The 15,950-nt window shown below is 36.8% G+C and overlaps 1 protein-coding gene across 1 annotated transcript; it reads left to right on the top strand.

Annotated features, from left to right (window-relative positions):
* The first annotated feature begins 6,034 nt into the window (after positions 1 to 6,034).
* On the top strand, positions 6,035 to 15,770 carry LOC140754542 (uncharacterized). Its single transcript, XM_073089582.1, has 7 exons — positions 6,035 to 6,163; positions 6,716 to 6,839; positions 8,961 to 9,167; positions 9,677 to 9,913; positions 10,256 to 10,542; positions 10,879 to 11,041; positions 15,527 to 15,770. Exons 1-7 carry the CDS (start codon positions 6,151 to 6,153, stop codon positions 15,768 to 15,770), a joined length of 1,275 nt encoding a protein of 424 aa, XP_072945683.1. The 5' UTR covers positions 6,035 to 6,150.
* Positions 15,771 to 15,950: the final 180 nt, after the last annotated feature.

Here is a 15,950-nt window from a genome sequence, read left to right as displayed (position 1 = left end):
GGTGGTGGAATCAGTATGGTACGACAGGAAGGTACCACCGTCACACCGATTTCTAGCGTCTCAGCTGACTTACATATTAGGCGATTATCTTGATCCTTAGGAGTGGTAATGCCTCTGTAGTCGGTAGAACCCCTGTTATATGGACTTTGCAGATGCCCATGGGCGGCAGTAACTAATTACTCGTACCATCAGGACTGCAAGCTTTACTTTAAAAAAAATACTAAACGAGCAGTCTGCCTGATCAGTGACCCTGCACTCATGGACATCTGTAATCAACTCCAAATAGGATTGGATGACTTATCCTTCGTGTTTATTAACTACGTTATCATTAAATGTACAAAAAAATAAGTTTTTGTAAAACGCGTTCCAATTTACCGTTAAACTTTTGCAAGTTTCATGTGTAATATTTCTGTAAATTACGATTACTACGAGTCGTTCAATGTTTACGAATAAAATGTATTACTTATAAGGGTCTTATAAATAGTACTAGACGTGAGTTATATTAGGGATCAACGCATACTAAAATATTTTAACTAAAATAGAAAATTAATGTTTTTTTTTTTCATTTTTAAGCTCATGTAGAAATCGTATAGACATGCATTGGCTGCAGTTTCACTTCAGGGATATAACGCAGCATATAAACAGTTTTCAACCCATTACAGTCCCACTGCTGGGCACGTGTCCTCTCTGAATTTCAGAAGGGCTTACGCTACAATCGCTGACCATAATTGCGTATTGGGAAATTTTATACATGTTTCAGAACTTTTGTTATTTTGCGTACTAGCTTCAGGCATAGCAATGCATACATCAGATAGAACTTAAATATTATTTTCTATTGCTTAATGTGTCTTCCATGGTTTCCAGTGATTACTTATGAAAGTGATTAAAATATGCTAAATGTTAAGTAAAAACCGCAATCCTAAACATATTATTACTAATAATAAAAAAATTAAAAAACCTGATGATAAAACTGTTGCAAAGCGCTTCCCCTGAACACTATATAACATTTTACCCTCATACATTTAATCTGATTATTTGATACAATACTGGTATTCATACTGTTATAAAATTAAGCATAATGCATACACGCCAATAAAAAGAACCGAAAACTGGTTTCACCTATTTTTATGTTATTTTCATACATAATAAAAAATACAATATTTTTTGTTTCACTGTACGTTAATAACACAGCCCATTCACAGTATAGGTACAGTCACGTAAACATCGCTGACTAAAGGTTGTTTGTGGTACACTCGCGCACAACGCTCTTAACGTGAGGTTCGGTGCCTATACAAGACACTTAACCTTTATTTTTTTCACTTTTCGCTTATATTTGGCAAGAATATTTTGTTATACACTTTTCGAGATAAGTGTCATGTAGACCTCATTTGGGAATTTTAATAAAGTTAGTATGAGTATATTGAAATTGGAATGAAAATTTAAAGCGACCGTGTTTTTAGACTTTTTTTTCCAACATACTGACACTTCGCCTGTCTAGTCTATTTTTGCCTGACTATGTTTTTTTTTATAATATAGGAGTAGCAGACGAGCTTGCAGTCCACCTGATGATAAGTGTTTACTGCCGCCCATAGACATTGTAATCAACCCTAGATAGGATTAGATATTCTTACCTGAGGTCGGCCACAGATGCGCCGCTTCCCCTGAGGACTAAGCTGGATCACCTCGTAAGAGCATGTCACTTTTACCACATTATTTAAACCAGAACACAGCAGCTCTTAACATTGCTGTTATAAGGCAGAAATAGGTGTGGCGGTGGTGCCGTCGGAGTCGAACCACAAAGGGTTCTACCACCTTCAAAAAGTTTTTCGATCATATGTAATATTAGTTTTTGTCCGCGGCTTCGCCCGCGTTTAAAAGAAAATAATATAACATACTAACATACATAAAACTGAAAATTCGTACCTTCAACTTTCCTAAAGATCATCACTTGATCAAATGCGTAGTTTACGATTCAATCCTTACTAATATCGATTAAAATAATCGATGTTTTGGGTCTAAACCATCTATTCACCGATTAATCGATCTTAGATCGCCATCCCTAGTTCCCGTGTGATTCCGAGATAAAAACTATCCTATGTCCTTTCTCGGGTCTCAGGATATCTTTGTACAAAATTTCATTAAAATCGGTTCAGTGGTTTGGGCGTGAAGAAGAGACAACCAGGCAGACAGACAGACAGACAGACAGAGTTACTTTCGCATTTATAATATTAGTAAGGATAATTATGTACTATCTATGTTGTATGTGTTACTCTTTGGAACGCCCTACAAACCAATCCACTAAACAGATTTTAACGCACGAGGTATCGTTGGATTCGTCTAATTTGTGGGAGTAACAATCATTCCCATTTCTGTTAATTATTTTTAAGTAATTTGTGTTTTTATTTCCATAATAATTACTAGTTAGGTTATCTTCTTAGGTTTAATTTGCGTGTCCCTGTAGTACCGGGACCAGAATAGAGCTACGGTATCCCCTACCTGTCGTAAGAGGCGACTAAAAGGGGCTTTCAGGGTTGCGGGCGGCAAGAGTGGGAGCTCAAACCGTCCAGCAAGCGACCCCGGGAAGGACAGCGGTTTTGTGTTGCTGTAATCAATCACCAGGGGATGTGAGAGGAGCGTAAATTGCTCCCCCAGGGCAGAGCCCGATAGAAAGGCATCGCGTTAGGAGGACTCCGGTTGTGTTCCGTTGGAGATCCCGGAGTTCTCCACGAAACGCTGAGGACGGCCACCGGGGGGGTTTTAGTGCGGTAAAAATCCCACATAACACGGCGTCACTCCCATGGCGTCGGGTACCTTTTGAAGGTTTCCCCCTCGTCAACAAAAAAAAAGGTTTAATTCGCGTGTTGCTATCTCCATCTGGGTATATCATCAGAGCAGCTATCAGCTCAATAATACTTTCTTAATCATAGTATTCTACTAGTAAGTTACATAATTATTAATATTTCTGTATTTGGTGCTGTTTGTTTTACTCATCTTATTTTTGATCATATTTTAATTTATTTCTGACATATTACGGTAGACAAACTAAGTCTACAATAATGTGTGGTTATGTTCAAGTTTAGTGCCCCATTCACAAATCATTATTTACAAAATAAGACCATTACAAAAACTTACCATAACGCGTTCTATTGAACCTCCAAGTCACTATAATCCAATCGATGTGCTTCTAAGTGTTTGTTGAAGTGTCCAGAGATAAGCCACGTTGTTGCGAGCTTATTGTATCGCGATCTGGAGAGCTTTTGTGTAGATTGCTTTGCTTTGATAAGGACGATCTTATTGTTCTGATATTGTTATCAGTGGCTGCAATATCAAATCTTTTAGATTGTTATTAGTGCTTTAGTTTATATTAAGCTAAGCTTACCTCCTTATAGGGTTTAGGTTCTTTCTTGAAATAGCAAATGAGCGTGCAATGTGCATACCATTTTGGAAAAATACCTGAAGGTGGCAGAACCCCTTGTGATTCTTTGTGACCTATTCTCCAATAAAAAAAAACAAATTGGTTGTCTGTAAAGTCGGTTTACGGACGATAGATTTACGTGATAACGTCATAATCATTATTTTTTGTAATACAAAAAAGGAGTTAATTGAATAAAAACAATTTGTTTAAATATAATCACAAATAATTAGTTACAGTCATATCAATTTTACTGGTGATTATCAATTTATAAGACGTTATCACGTCAAAATAGCGTCATTATTTTCGCGAATCCAATTTCTATCCAACTAAGTTTAATGCTTATCTGCACTTACAATATTACTTAGGTACTATTAAAGTACTTTAAATCATGTTATTAAAAACAGATTAAAACATTACAATAATACTTGACTACAGAAAATTCTTTGCAACTGACGATGACACTTCACATAATTTAATATCGACCTTATTACTATAGACATAGAGCCAGTAAACGAGACGTCGTGACTTGAAACTCAGACCATCTTGCAACCTCTTAAATAATATTTAGACGGGCTTTACTCTGTCGTCCAAAATATGTTCTGAATTTACATTTAACACTGTAAAGGGCTTTGATTTATAGACGAGATTGTGTTTTGTACTTTGAAATGGGTTCTAAACTAAAAAGTCAGTTTATATTTATCAAAAGTAACAAAATAAAATCTGTCGTTTTGTTTATAACATTTTTGAAGGTGGTAGAACCATCTATGGTTCGACTCCGGCGGCACCACCGTCACGCTTATTTTTCCCTAATAACAGCAGATAGCGCTTCTGTGTTCCGTTTTGACGGGTGTGGTAAGGGAGACATACTTGTCCGAGGCGTTCAAGCTTAGTCTTCAGGAGTAGCGGCGCATCTGTAGCCGACTTCAGGTGGGAATCTGGGTTAATTGCTGTCTATAAGCGGCAGTAGATTCTTAACATCAGATGAGCATGCAGTCCATGCAGCTCGTCTGTTAATTCTACATTAAATGTAAAAAACATAAGACAAGATTCTCTATCAATGTAAACTCGTACCTTAAAACAGCCACCTATTTGCACTATTTCAATATAAGTACATACACGTGTAGTAAAATAAAATAAACCATTTATTTACTTTCAAATGCCACTTCGTACTAACTACTAAGTACAGTCAGTGTGATATATTAGTTGTAGTCGAGATGTTTACTTATTAAAATTTTAGATGCACTCAAAGCATAAATAGGCACTTGACCAATTTTGTCTTAATTATTACAAGCATTTATTTAACTTGCGTGAAGTTAAATAAATTAAGTGAGAGACAAATCTTGCGATTGAATTTACGATTGATAAACCTGTTACCCCAACGTATTGATGATGGAAAGTAACATTAGTTTCCTTGGCCTATTCTCTTTAGCGTAAAAATATTTGATAAATATTTTTTTATACGCATACATGATCAATACAAGTCTAGGAACCTACATTCGTTACAGAAATCTGTAACAATCACTCATATAACAGTAACATTTACATGACGCTGACTGTACAAAATCTATCTTGTTAAGTTGTAAGTCTACTTTAAGTACAAAAGCAGTGTAACCGGTACTCTAAATTAATATCTTATCGCCTAACAAGGTCAGTAGATTGACTGCTCTCATAGTTATTTTTAGGGATCCGTACTTCTATTTACCCCAACAACTCGTGTCTTGTATCGACCACAAATGATACAATTCAATATTTTCAAATGTTCCTTGACAAAGTTATGCAAATCGAAGGTATTAAAATTATTTCCGTTTTAACACTTACCTATTTACTATAATTAAGTTCATGTTTGAGAATTATAAAACACGTTGATGCAGAACACTATTTTTACAATATTATTTTTTATATATTTATATTTATATTTTTACATCACTATTTTTTTTAATTTTATAGGAGTAGCAGACGGGCATGCAGTCCACCTGATAGTTAGTGGCTACTGCCGCCCATAGACATCTGTAATCAACCCAAGATAGGAATAGATATTCCTACCTGAGGTCGGCCACAGATGCGCCGCTACCCCTGAGGACTAAGCTTGAACGCCTCGGAAAAGTATGTCTCCCTTACTACACCCGTCAAACGGAACACAGCAATGTCTATCACTGCTGTTATTAGGCAGAAATAGGTGTGGCGGTGGTGCCACCAGAGTAGAACCACGAAGGGTTCTACCACCTTCAACCTACATAAACGGCTTCTCCTCAATCCATTACTGTCCTAGTGCTGGGTACGAGTCCCCACACAAAGTGAGTCCACAATGCTGACCAAGTGCAAAAGTAGATTTAACACATCTTCCAAAACATATTTTTAAGGAACTCTCAGGCGTATGCGTTTCTTCACAACGTTTTTCTTTCCCATCCTAGTTTTTCTTCGCACATAATTTAGAAAAATCACAGCCTGATTTCGAAACTCGGAGCTCCGATTAAGAGACCGCGTTTCTACTTTTTGGCACTATTCTTTTACATAAAGAACTCTCACATAATTAAAATTATGAACAGAGCCTTAAATTCGCATACGTGAAATAACGATTGCGAATTTATTTCAGTTAAATAAAGCATACTGTGTGAGGCGGTCGGTTTGTACCTAATTTTTTGTGCTAGATTTTTTGGATTTACGACTGTAAGATACAAAGTTGGTTAATGAAAACCTAATCGAAATTTACTACAATATTGCATCCTTGATACAAAATGGATTTAACAGGTAAGTTTTTGAAATTTGATTTTTTTAACATTTTTAATATATTTTTATATCCACATAGTTTTAATAATATACGTTTTGAAAGTGATATAGATCTTTGGGGTTCCATTTTGGAGGTACCACCGCTATAACTATTTCTGCCCAATAACAGAAGTAATAAATTAAGTTTAATAACTAAAGTATAGAATTCATTAAATTATTCAGCCCATTATTATTTTTTTATAATAGGAGTAGCAGACGAGCATGTAGTCCACCTGGTAAATGGCACCTGCCGCTAATGGACATCTGCAATCAACCCTAGATAGGATTAGATATTCCTACCTGAGGTCGGCAACAGATGCGCCGCTACCCCTGAGGACTAAGTTGGAATGCGTCGAAAAAGTTTGTCTCCCGTCAAACCACAATACAGCAGCTCTTAACACTGTTATTAGCAGAAGAATGTGTGACGATAGTGCCTCCAGAACCGAACCAAAAGGGAAAGCGAACATTCTCAAATTGTCTCTCTATGTGTCAATTTGTTTCCATTTCAGTAATTTTTTGCACATTTTATTACAGTAAATGAATTTGTGGACGGTTTGCTGAACGAGGCACATATGCAACCCTGTGATGACGTCAAAGCTGATGACTTGGAACTAGAGATGCAGCTACCAGCATGGTTTGATGAAGAGCAATATAACAAGTAAGCATTAAGTATAACTAAGTATGAAGGTGGTAAAACCTTTTGTGGTTCGACTCCGGCGGCACCAGCGACACCTTTTTTTTTTGTGTACGAGGGGGAAATCTTCAAAAGGTACCCTTATGCCGTGGAAGCGACACGGGGTATGGATCCTTACCGCACTAAAACCCCCCCCGTGGCCATCCTCATCGCTGCGTTGAAGACTCCGAGATCTCCAGGGATCGCAACCGGAGCTCAAGCTCGCCACATCCTCTGGTGACCAGCGACACCTACCTTATTAGCAGCGTTAAGCGCTGCTTTATTTGGGTGTGATGGGTGTGGTAAAGAAGACATACTTTTCCTGGCCTTCCAACTTAATGTCAGGGGAACTGCATCTGTGGCAGACCATCGCCGAAAGTCACCAATTACCACGAGCTCTCACCGTCGATTATATAATGTCGGTCACTGTATAATGTATAATGTCGGCGATTGTGGCCGTCAGTAGTAGATAAAACTAAAATAAAACTACATTTCGCGCTTCTGTCAGCGCCTTTATTTTCTTTTATAAGGCCATTATCTTTTTGTGAACTTCCCTTTGATATTTGCTCAATTTGACCCGGTTTAGGCGGATCATAGATTAGTAAAGATTACTCACTCCTAACAAGAAATTGTACCCAGTTTTGAGAATTGAAATAGTTGCGTAAAAAGTTTTGCCACGTCTTCGTGCTAAAATGTCCCTAAAATATTTGAAATAATTATTTAATTACTACTTAAATCACGTAATTATTACGTAAATTAATTATTTATTCGTAAATTTTCTCTAAAAATGTTTTTATTTGTCAAGGATTCAAAAAAAGAACTTACTAAAATAAGCCGTTTGTGGCTTCATTTAATTTCAAGGCGGCGAAGTATCTTTACTAATCTATGAGGCGGATAGACAAAATGAATAAATAATGACTGTTTATAATTTCAACGTGGTAGCGTTGAAGCTATTGAAATGTTAATACATTCCAAATTATCATTATGAGAACTAAATAGCATACCTATCACTAATTTGTGTGTATTTATTATAAAAATAGTCATATTTAAATAATAAATAAATAAACGCTTTCTACACTCACAGGCCCACACTAGGATTCCCTGTGTCGTGGGTGCCATGGACACACACATAGACAAATACACAAACACCCAGACCCAGAAATAGAAATCTAAATTCATCATTTAGATATCTGTCTGGCCGGGGATCGAACCCAGGACCCTTTGCGCGTCAGACCGGTATGGTGGCCGCTCCGCCACGCGGGTCGTTTAAAAATATATTTTTAGGAAAGTAATTTTGTTCTTCTCAGAAAACCCTTTCATTAGATACATTGTCATATGGGTGTACCCATAATGGGGTATCCGATACGTTGAATATAGAATGACGTCACTAATAGATCGAATCGTTTATCGAAAACAAAACGCTATACAATTTTAGCTCAATCAGTTAGGGTTAACTTGTTGAGGGCTAACTGGTTTAAAATTTAGTTTGACTCTCACATACATACGACCTAACAAGAAATAATTCGCCAAGTACGAGTCGACCTCGGACATGGGGGAAGCCCCCATATGCAAGTTCATATGTTCATTACTTATTTTTATAAAATCATATTTTAATATTCCACTTTATTTTATTTTTGCGGCCACCATTATGCATCCTCTGTAAAAATTTCAAGTGCCTAACTATTACAGTTCCAGACATAGAGCCCTGTAACAGACGGACAGACTGACAGATGAACAGACAGCGAAGTCTTAGTAATAGGGTTCCGTTTTTACCCTTTGGGTACGGAACCATAAAAATAAACATTTGAAGGTGGTAGAACCCTTTGTGGTTCGACTCCGCCGGCACCACCGCCACACCTATTTCTACCTAATAACAGCAGTGTTAGGCGCTGCTGTGTTCCGGTTTGAAGGGTGTGGTAAGGTAGACAGACTTTTCCGAGGCGTTCCAGCTTAGTCCTCAGGGGTAGCGGCGCATCTGTGGCCGACCTCAGGTAGGAATATCTAATCCTATCTGGGGTTGATTACAGATGTCCATGGGCGGCAGTAGCCTCTTACCATCAGGTGGACTGCTACCAGGTGTGATACCATTTGCTACTTTGTTCACAGCGGCCGTCGTTTCTACCGCGATTTTGCTTTAGGGTTCGGCGTCAGTATGGTGATGGGTGTGGTCTCAGTGTTAGCGGTGCCGTCAATCCTGAAGGTCCTGGTCGGAACTCGGCGGTCAAACTCGATATACACCGCTTACAAGCGCTACATATCGACGTTGAAGCACGTGGACACTTGGTTTCATAATGAATTGAAGCCTGGTACATTGTAAGTAACTTATGAAGTTCATATGCCAAATAACGTAACAGTTTACCTAATAAGTAGTAGTAAATGAGCAGTTTACCTACTGATGCCCATGGACATGAGTTACAAATGATAGATCGAATCAAAGTCCTACATGAAAACGAACACAGGCGCGTTACAACTTCAGTGGATAAAATTGAAACACCTCGTGTGCTTTTGCCATACTATATCTTTCAAGCCAGATCACAGCATATTAAAAAATGTTATAAGAAGGTAAATAGGTGATGTAGCGATGCCGCTATAAACTAAATTTGAAAGGTTCCTAATAAGTTTATTACAAAAATGTGGCTCATTGCTCGATATGCATTCTTCAGAAACAATGCATTAAAGTAAATGCTAATTAACTCTTATATGTTAATCATTAACTCATTAATGAAGTTTATGTAAGCAACACCAAATCCACCTTGAAGCCATTATATCTTTTTGCACAATATTTAGCAAATGTCCTTCATATATATTTTTTTGTTACATAGAGCTTGGAAATCTCTTTTCACGGTGCGAAGCCGGCATCTCCGCGCTGGGACAGCTGCGACCTTGGCTGGCCACGGGATGGTTTCCCAGCGAGACCTGGCGCTAACTCTATTCGGTTTTATGGGATTCTCCGTACTCAAACCTGACCATTTCTACATAAGACAGACCAAGAGTGGCGATTGGGAAGGCTATAACATGTTCTGGAAAACTATAGCCCACATGATCGGGTTAAAGGATAGGTTTGTAGTTTAAATAGGTAATTACCGTGATGAAACAAACCCTCACTATTATGTTATAAATTATGCAGCCTGATTACCAGATGTAATAGTAACTATTGCCAGTGATATTTCAAAATCATCAAATTATCGGATTTGATGAAGTCTTCTTTTGCATCTTTCTTGAAATAATAATTTAATAGGAAATAATTTTGGGATTTCTTTTCTTCCATTCTGTTCCATCACTCCCATTTACGATTCCCATCGCGCAAACGCACATCTCATGGGTACGGTATATAGTAACTGTAGACTAAAAGCCAAGTTTCTATGGTAGGGGATTAACCCCAATGCACTTAATATTTCCAGATATAACATATGCCGGCGGAATATAGATGAAACGCGAGAAGTATGTCAAATCATACAAGAAAGGGTATTTTTGCCGTGTCTGGAGAATGTCCCTGAATACTTCGAGCACACTACCTTTGTTCTGCTTCACGGGCTTAACATTGTCAACTCTTTTCTGGATCCTGGCGCTGCTCTCTTTGCAACTAGATACTTGGTGGAAGTACCTGGATATATGTATACTGAGGAGGAGAGAGTTGCGTTTCAGGAGAAGCTCAGAGATCACTTGAAAGGGAAATCTGAAGATACTGGTAAATACTTTGGTAATGCAATAAAAATGATAATAATATTGAACGATAACATTTCTGTAGTAGACGATTTAAATGTTAATCTAGTAAGTAATTAAAATTTATAAATAACAGATTTTAAGTAGCAAGTAGATATAAAATTAAAGTTCAATATACAGCATGTTAATGCTGAATGGTTTGGTTTAAAACTACCATGCATGTTTTATGGTTTTAGTGTTAGGCAAATGTATTTATTGTTTTAATTAAGATGTGGTTTGTAGAGATAGAAATGTCTACATCTTTATGTGTAAGTCTTGTTCACAATACAGAAAATTTGATTAATTACCATTCTTATTTCAGGAGTAGACACGGCCAGTTTAATTCCCAAGAGTGCTGTTGACGGTCTACCAAAACGTCCACCGCGTTTGCTATACCTCCGTGACTTCGACACCATTGAAACAACTCCTGGTTACAGACAATTGACCTTCCGCTCAAGATACCGTTTGTCTCAGATCAAAATCATGTTAGCCATATACAATACTTACATAGGACGGGTGGTTTTCAACTTCTTGGTACAAGCAGGCAAATTGATTGCTTTTTACTTCCCCTTCAGAGCATTTGTAAAGTATGGAATTAAGGATGCTATTGTTTTTATGTTTTCCGACGATCCCAAAGATAATACTGTACCGAAGCCTAACACGGAATATAATAGACCTCCTCCTTTGGAAAGGTGGTATCACAAACTATTAGCAATAATATGGTGAATCATAATTATAATATCAGTACTAAGTAATGCTGATTTTAAAGAGTTAAATAATTTTATATGAGATATTTTAGCTTCGAAGTCGAAGTAGCGAGGAATTTGTGCCTGACCCTAGGTATGTATCTAATCCTACTCCGGTTGCGTTCCGTCGGAGATCCCGGAGTTCTCCAACAAGCGCTGAGGACGACCACCGGGGGGGGTTTTAGTGCGGTAAAATCCCACATAACCCGGCGTCGGTCCTACGTCGTCGGGTACCTTATGAAGGTTTCCCCCTCGTTAAGAAAAAAAAAAGTTTAAATAAAAAAAAAATGTATCTAATCCTATTATGAATAGTTTTTTACACAATTCTTTGCGTAAGAGTATGACTGGGACCATTTAGTAAAATACATGGTCATTTATTGTTTACAAAAAGTCTGTAGGTCAAGGAGACGGTACATTTAAATTTCAATATGAAACACTTTCAGTATACTTCTCTCTCGCACAATTATAATAAATTGTGTGAGCTTTTAAAGTGATAATATTTTTTGCTGTATCGCATGTAATTTCAGTAGTATTAACTAGGATATGAATGTAGAATATCTAGGTCATCTATTTACCTAAGATGGGCAATATGGGCATAGCATAAGGCTAGGATTAGCAGCAGCGTCTCTATCTACCTATACAATAGATATATAGATAGAATATTATTTATTTACACTTCAGGAAATAATAACAATACTAAACAATTATATTATTAATTCTTAGTTCCGAAGTTCTAACGGTTTCAAATAAAAACACGCAATAATTTCTTTCACTCGTATTTTAACAAGAGAACTAGTTACACCGGTTTTTAGCATAACACTTACAACATTATATATTTTTTGTCCTAGCATTCTCGTGTCTAAGGCCTTGTTAATGTTACCTTTTATAACCTTGTCTATTTTTGGCAAACTTAACTTCATAAATAGCTATACGACCGTGTAAAACTATATTTAGTTAAATGACGCTTTGAAAAATGGTACGATGATCCTTTTGGTCATTCTTTTGATGATGGTTTTTTATTATTATTATGTATGTACAGTTGTACACGTATATAGATAAAAAGTAATCATAAAAATAAATTAACAAAAGCACTGTTTAATTTAAATACTTTTTAACATGTTCGTATATTATAGAGAAAATATTTAAATGAGTACGTACAGTCAGTCAGCATAAGAAGTATAACACTACTGTTATGAGGCCGAAATAGGTGTGGCGGTGGTGCCGCCGGAGTCGAACCTCAGAGGGTTCTACCACCTTCAAAATTCAAGTGTTTTTGTATGTATATTATTTATTTCATTTATAATATATTACAATTTGTGATGTTATCTATAAAATATATTATATATGACATGAAATGACTGAAAACCCCATTTTCTTTGATTTTATAGTTTGTAAGTATGAAGTATGGTGAGTTGTTTAAAAATAATAAATGAATACATTATAAAATGTTTTTTACTATGTTAGTATGGCGAATAAAATTACAGCGAATGCATGACAGTTTTGTGCCCCGCTTACTTCGATCACTTATAAGAACTCAGTGATCGAAGCCCGCTTAACATCGTTATTATTTTAATCCATTCTTAGAGAAATCTTGTAATTTGAACTAAAATGTTAAAGGATCTAAAAACTAAATGTCTTCAATTTAGTTTTTCATTTTTTTTCCCGTGACAGTATAGTCACATCTATAAATACAGAGATGTATTATAAGGCACTTGTATCATAAAAAGATACATACGAGAAACAATAAAAGGAAAACTAAATATAAATAACGTTATTACAACGATTAAAGTAGCTATTCAACCATAACTCTTTATAATTTTCTGTCATATAATCTGACAGGTAAGATTTGAGTTCGATCCCGGAATGACATTGAAATGATTTTATATTCATTTTTCTAGCCTAGATTGTTTCTGTTCTCGTATTTGCCTAGTCATCTGTAATCAAACATAAATCAACTTACATTCCCACCAAAGGTTAGCAACAGCTGCGTTAGCCCCTGAGAGTTAAGTTAAGCACCTCGAATAAAAATGTATCCTCTACCACATCCTTCAAAGCGAAACACTGCGCTTATCACTGCTGTTATTAGGCAGAAATATACATAGCAGTGATTTCTTCGCAATCGAACAACAGGGTTCTCTTCAAGTCACAATTCAGTACCCTTACCATGAGTTTTTATGTTTTGACAAATATGACTGTTATGGTATTTGTTTACGTATTTGCCCATCATTTTCCAATCAGTGCCCCTAGCGGATTGTGTCAGAACTTTGAAAGTGTATGGGCCAATACGTAAACAAATACCAAAACAGTCATATTTGTTGGAACGTAAAAATTAATGGTAAGGGTACAGTTGCAAATAAAAAGGTTCTACAAGTTACAATTCAGTTGCAAGGAAAATCGTTTCATTATCGTTTTGATGTTCCAATTGAATGGAACAAGCGACTAAGGATCGAACGAAAGAAATGATTAAACTTTTCCAATCACAACTGTCAAGAGCGGGAAAACAATATCGACAACTTAAGGCGCTTCCACATTATCCGGTCCGATATCGGCGCGTATCGATCCGGTATCGTATAAGTCAAAGCTTTACTCTAAAATGCTATTGTGGATGCTATGGACACATCAAGGGAGATAACATAAACATTCAGTGAAGAAGTTGAAGATAATAATTTGGATACAGCTTAACAGAGGTTTATACTCGAAAACTGCGTCTCAGATTGGTAAAGTGACTGTTACTATGATTTGGAATGGCTAGGAATAAAATTATATTGAAAAAACCTTGTTATACCTTGTGATTATAATTACCATGTTAACCACATTATTTCCTTGCTTTTTATGACAACAGCTTCGTATCAATCTAGTTATGATAAGAATGCAATACTCTAAATATTCACTGTCATTTAAAACTCACTAATAAAAATCCCACTTGTTTTCAGACCTGCCTTGAAACCATAAAACAATAAGTAATTATTCAATAAAAAATAATAACAGATATCCTGCCGATATTTGCTATTTCTACTATATTTCCGTCCATTTCCATAAGCGTCAATATTAAATTCTCCCTACAGTACCCTTAGCATGAGATTTTACGTTTTGACAAATATGACTGTTTTAGTATTTGTTTACGTTACATACAAATTCCAATCAGCGCCCCTAGCGTATTGTATCAGAACTATAGTATCAGTAACGTAACATTAAATGTCTAAATTGACAAAATGGCGATTTATGTTTTGTCTCTCTTTTTTGCGACCATGTGAGGCAGACAAAAAGACTTAAGCTACGTTTACTCAGTCTACTGAAGTAAACGGAACAGAATAATGGATTGAGTAAACGTAACGTAAAATTGTGGGATGTTTTGAAAACTCATGGTAAGGGTACAGATATCGTGTCGGTTAGTGTGTCAACTCTCTAACAGTGTCCATTCCATTTCAGCATTTCTATCGTTCCTTAAATAGTTTTTGTAAGAGATATTGAGGTTTTAATTTATTTTTAATGGTGATTGATTAAAATGGCAAGCGTTTATTTCGTACTTAGCTTTCGTACTTTGCTAATAGTTTTCGGAATTGGGTTTTAAGATGGATTAAATTTCTTGATACTTTTCCATTAACTTTTTTTTAAAGAAAATTCATTGTATTGAGTCTTGTTGAATGCTTTGAAAGGCATAGGAGACGTTCCAACTTAGTTTTCTGAAGTGGCTAGGCGTATTTAGGAAGAACAATGGTAACACTGTGTGTCCAAGATTAATAATAGACTATGGCTTTTTCATCCACTTCGTCTTTAATACCACTGTTCCTCACGATGTTTTCAATAGTACCCTCAAAATTGGACCACTCAATCAGCAGGTCCTAAGTTCAAAAGCAAGGGCTCTGATTATGACAATTCTTTGCAAAATCCGATAATAACCATTCAATTGAAGTCAATTTGTATTCATTTACAAATATGACAATGACTTTATAAAAGGCCACTTGAAAACCAGTCCTAAGTAAACTGTGTTGCTTCGTATATAACGGAGTAAAAGAGGTTAAAAGGCGTGACGTCAGCACCGCTGACGTCACAATTGTTGTAATGTTGGTGACGACTCATGTTACAACCCTTCGAAAGAAAACCCACAAGAGAAATGTTGCGCTTCGAATATTCTTCGGGCAGCGTAACGACGTAAGGAGGTCCGCACTGTTCCACAGCTCGAGCAGTAATGCCCCGATATCTTTTTTTTTTCGATTTGTGTAGTTACTGTTTGGTCCTAGCGACCTGTACAGCTTCACCGGGTTTTGGAGGCGAGTTTAAGGCTCAGCCGGGACAAGAAGACTATGGGCTGAAAGGGAGGGATGGCTTTGGTCGCCGTTTCCGGTTCCCTCGACCGTCCCCCTTCGCTAGAGGGAGAGAAGGTTGCGGACCCAGCTACTGCCGGAGTCCTGACCATCCACCTCTTGTCATGTGGGGATTGCGGCTGACCCAAGGGCACCTCCTGTGAGGTACGGGCCGCGGCTGCCCCGATATCACCAGTACGGCCCTTTTTATAGGACCGGCGCACGTGCACTTTCCTATTTTTAGATGCAGGTAGTTTTACCTCAGGTGTTTAATCATTTCATTTTATAATAGGAGAATGCCGTATTTGCTCCGACATATATATATATTTTATAGTTCTACAATT

Source organism: Epargyreus clarus, unplaced genomic scaffold (genome assembly GCF_041222505.1).
Source record: "Epargyreus clarus isolate Ecla_fem2 unplaced genomic scaffold, WU_Ecla_fem_2.2 ptg000029l, whole genome shotgun sequence".
NCBI classification, from domain to species: domain Eukaryota; kingdom Metazoa; phylum Arthropoda; class Insecta; order Lepidoptera; family Hesperiidae; genus Epargyreus; species Epargyreus clarus.
Note: the sequence above shows the minus strand (reverse complement) of the source record. Positions and strands in the feature narration are given on the sequence as shown.

Coding starts and splice junctions, on each gene's coding strand:
- LOC140754542 (XM_073089582.1), top strand. Junction 6,840..8,960: donor GATGAAGAGCAATATAACAA/GTAAGCATTAAG, acceptor CTTTGTTCACAG/CGGCCGTCGTTTCTACCGCG. Junction 9,914..10,255: donor ATGATCGGGTTAAAGGATAG/GTTTGTAGTTTA, acceptor TAATATTTCCAG/ATATAACATATGCCGGCGGA.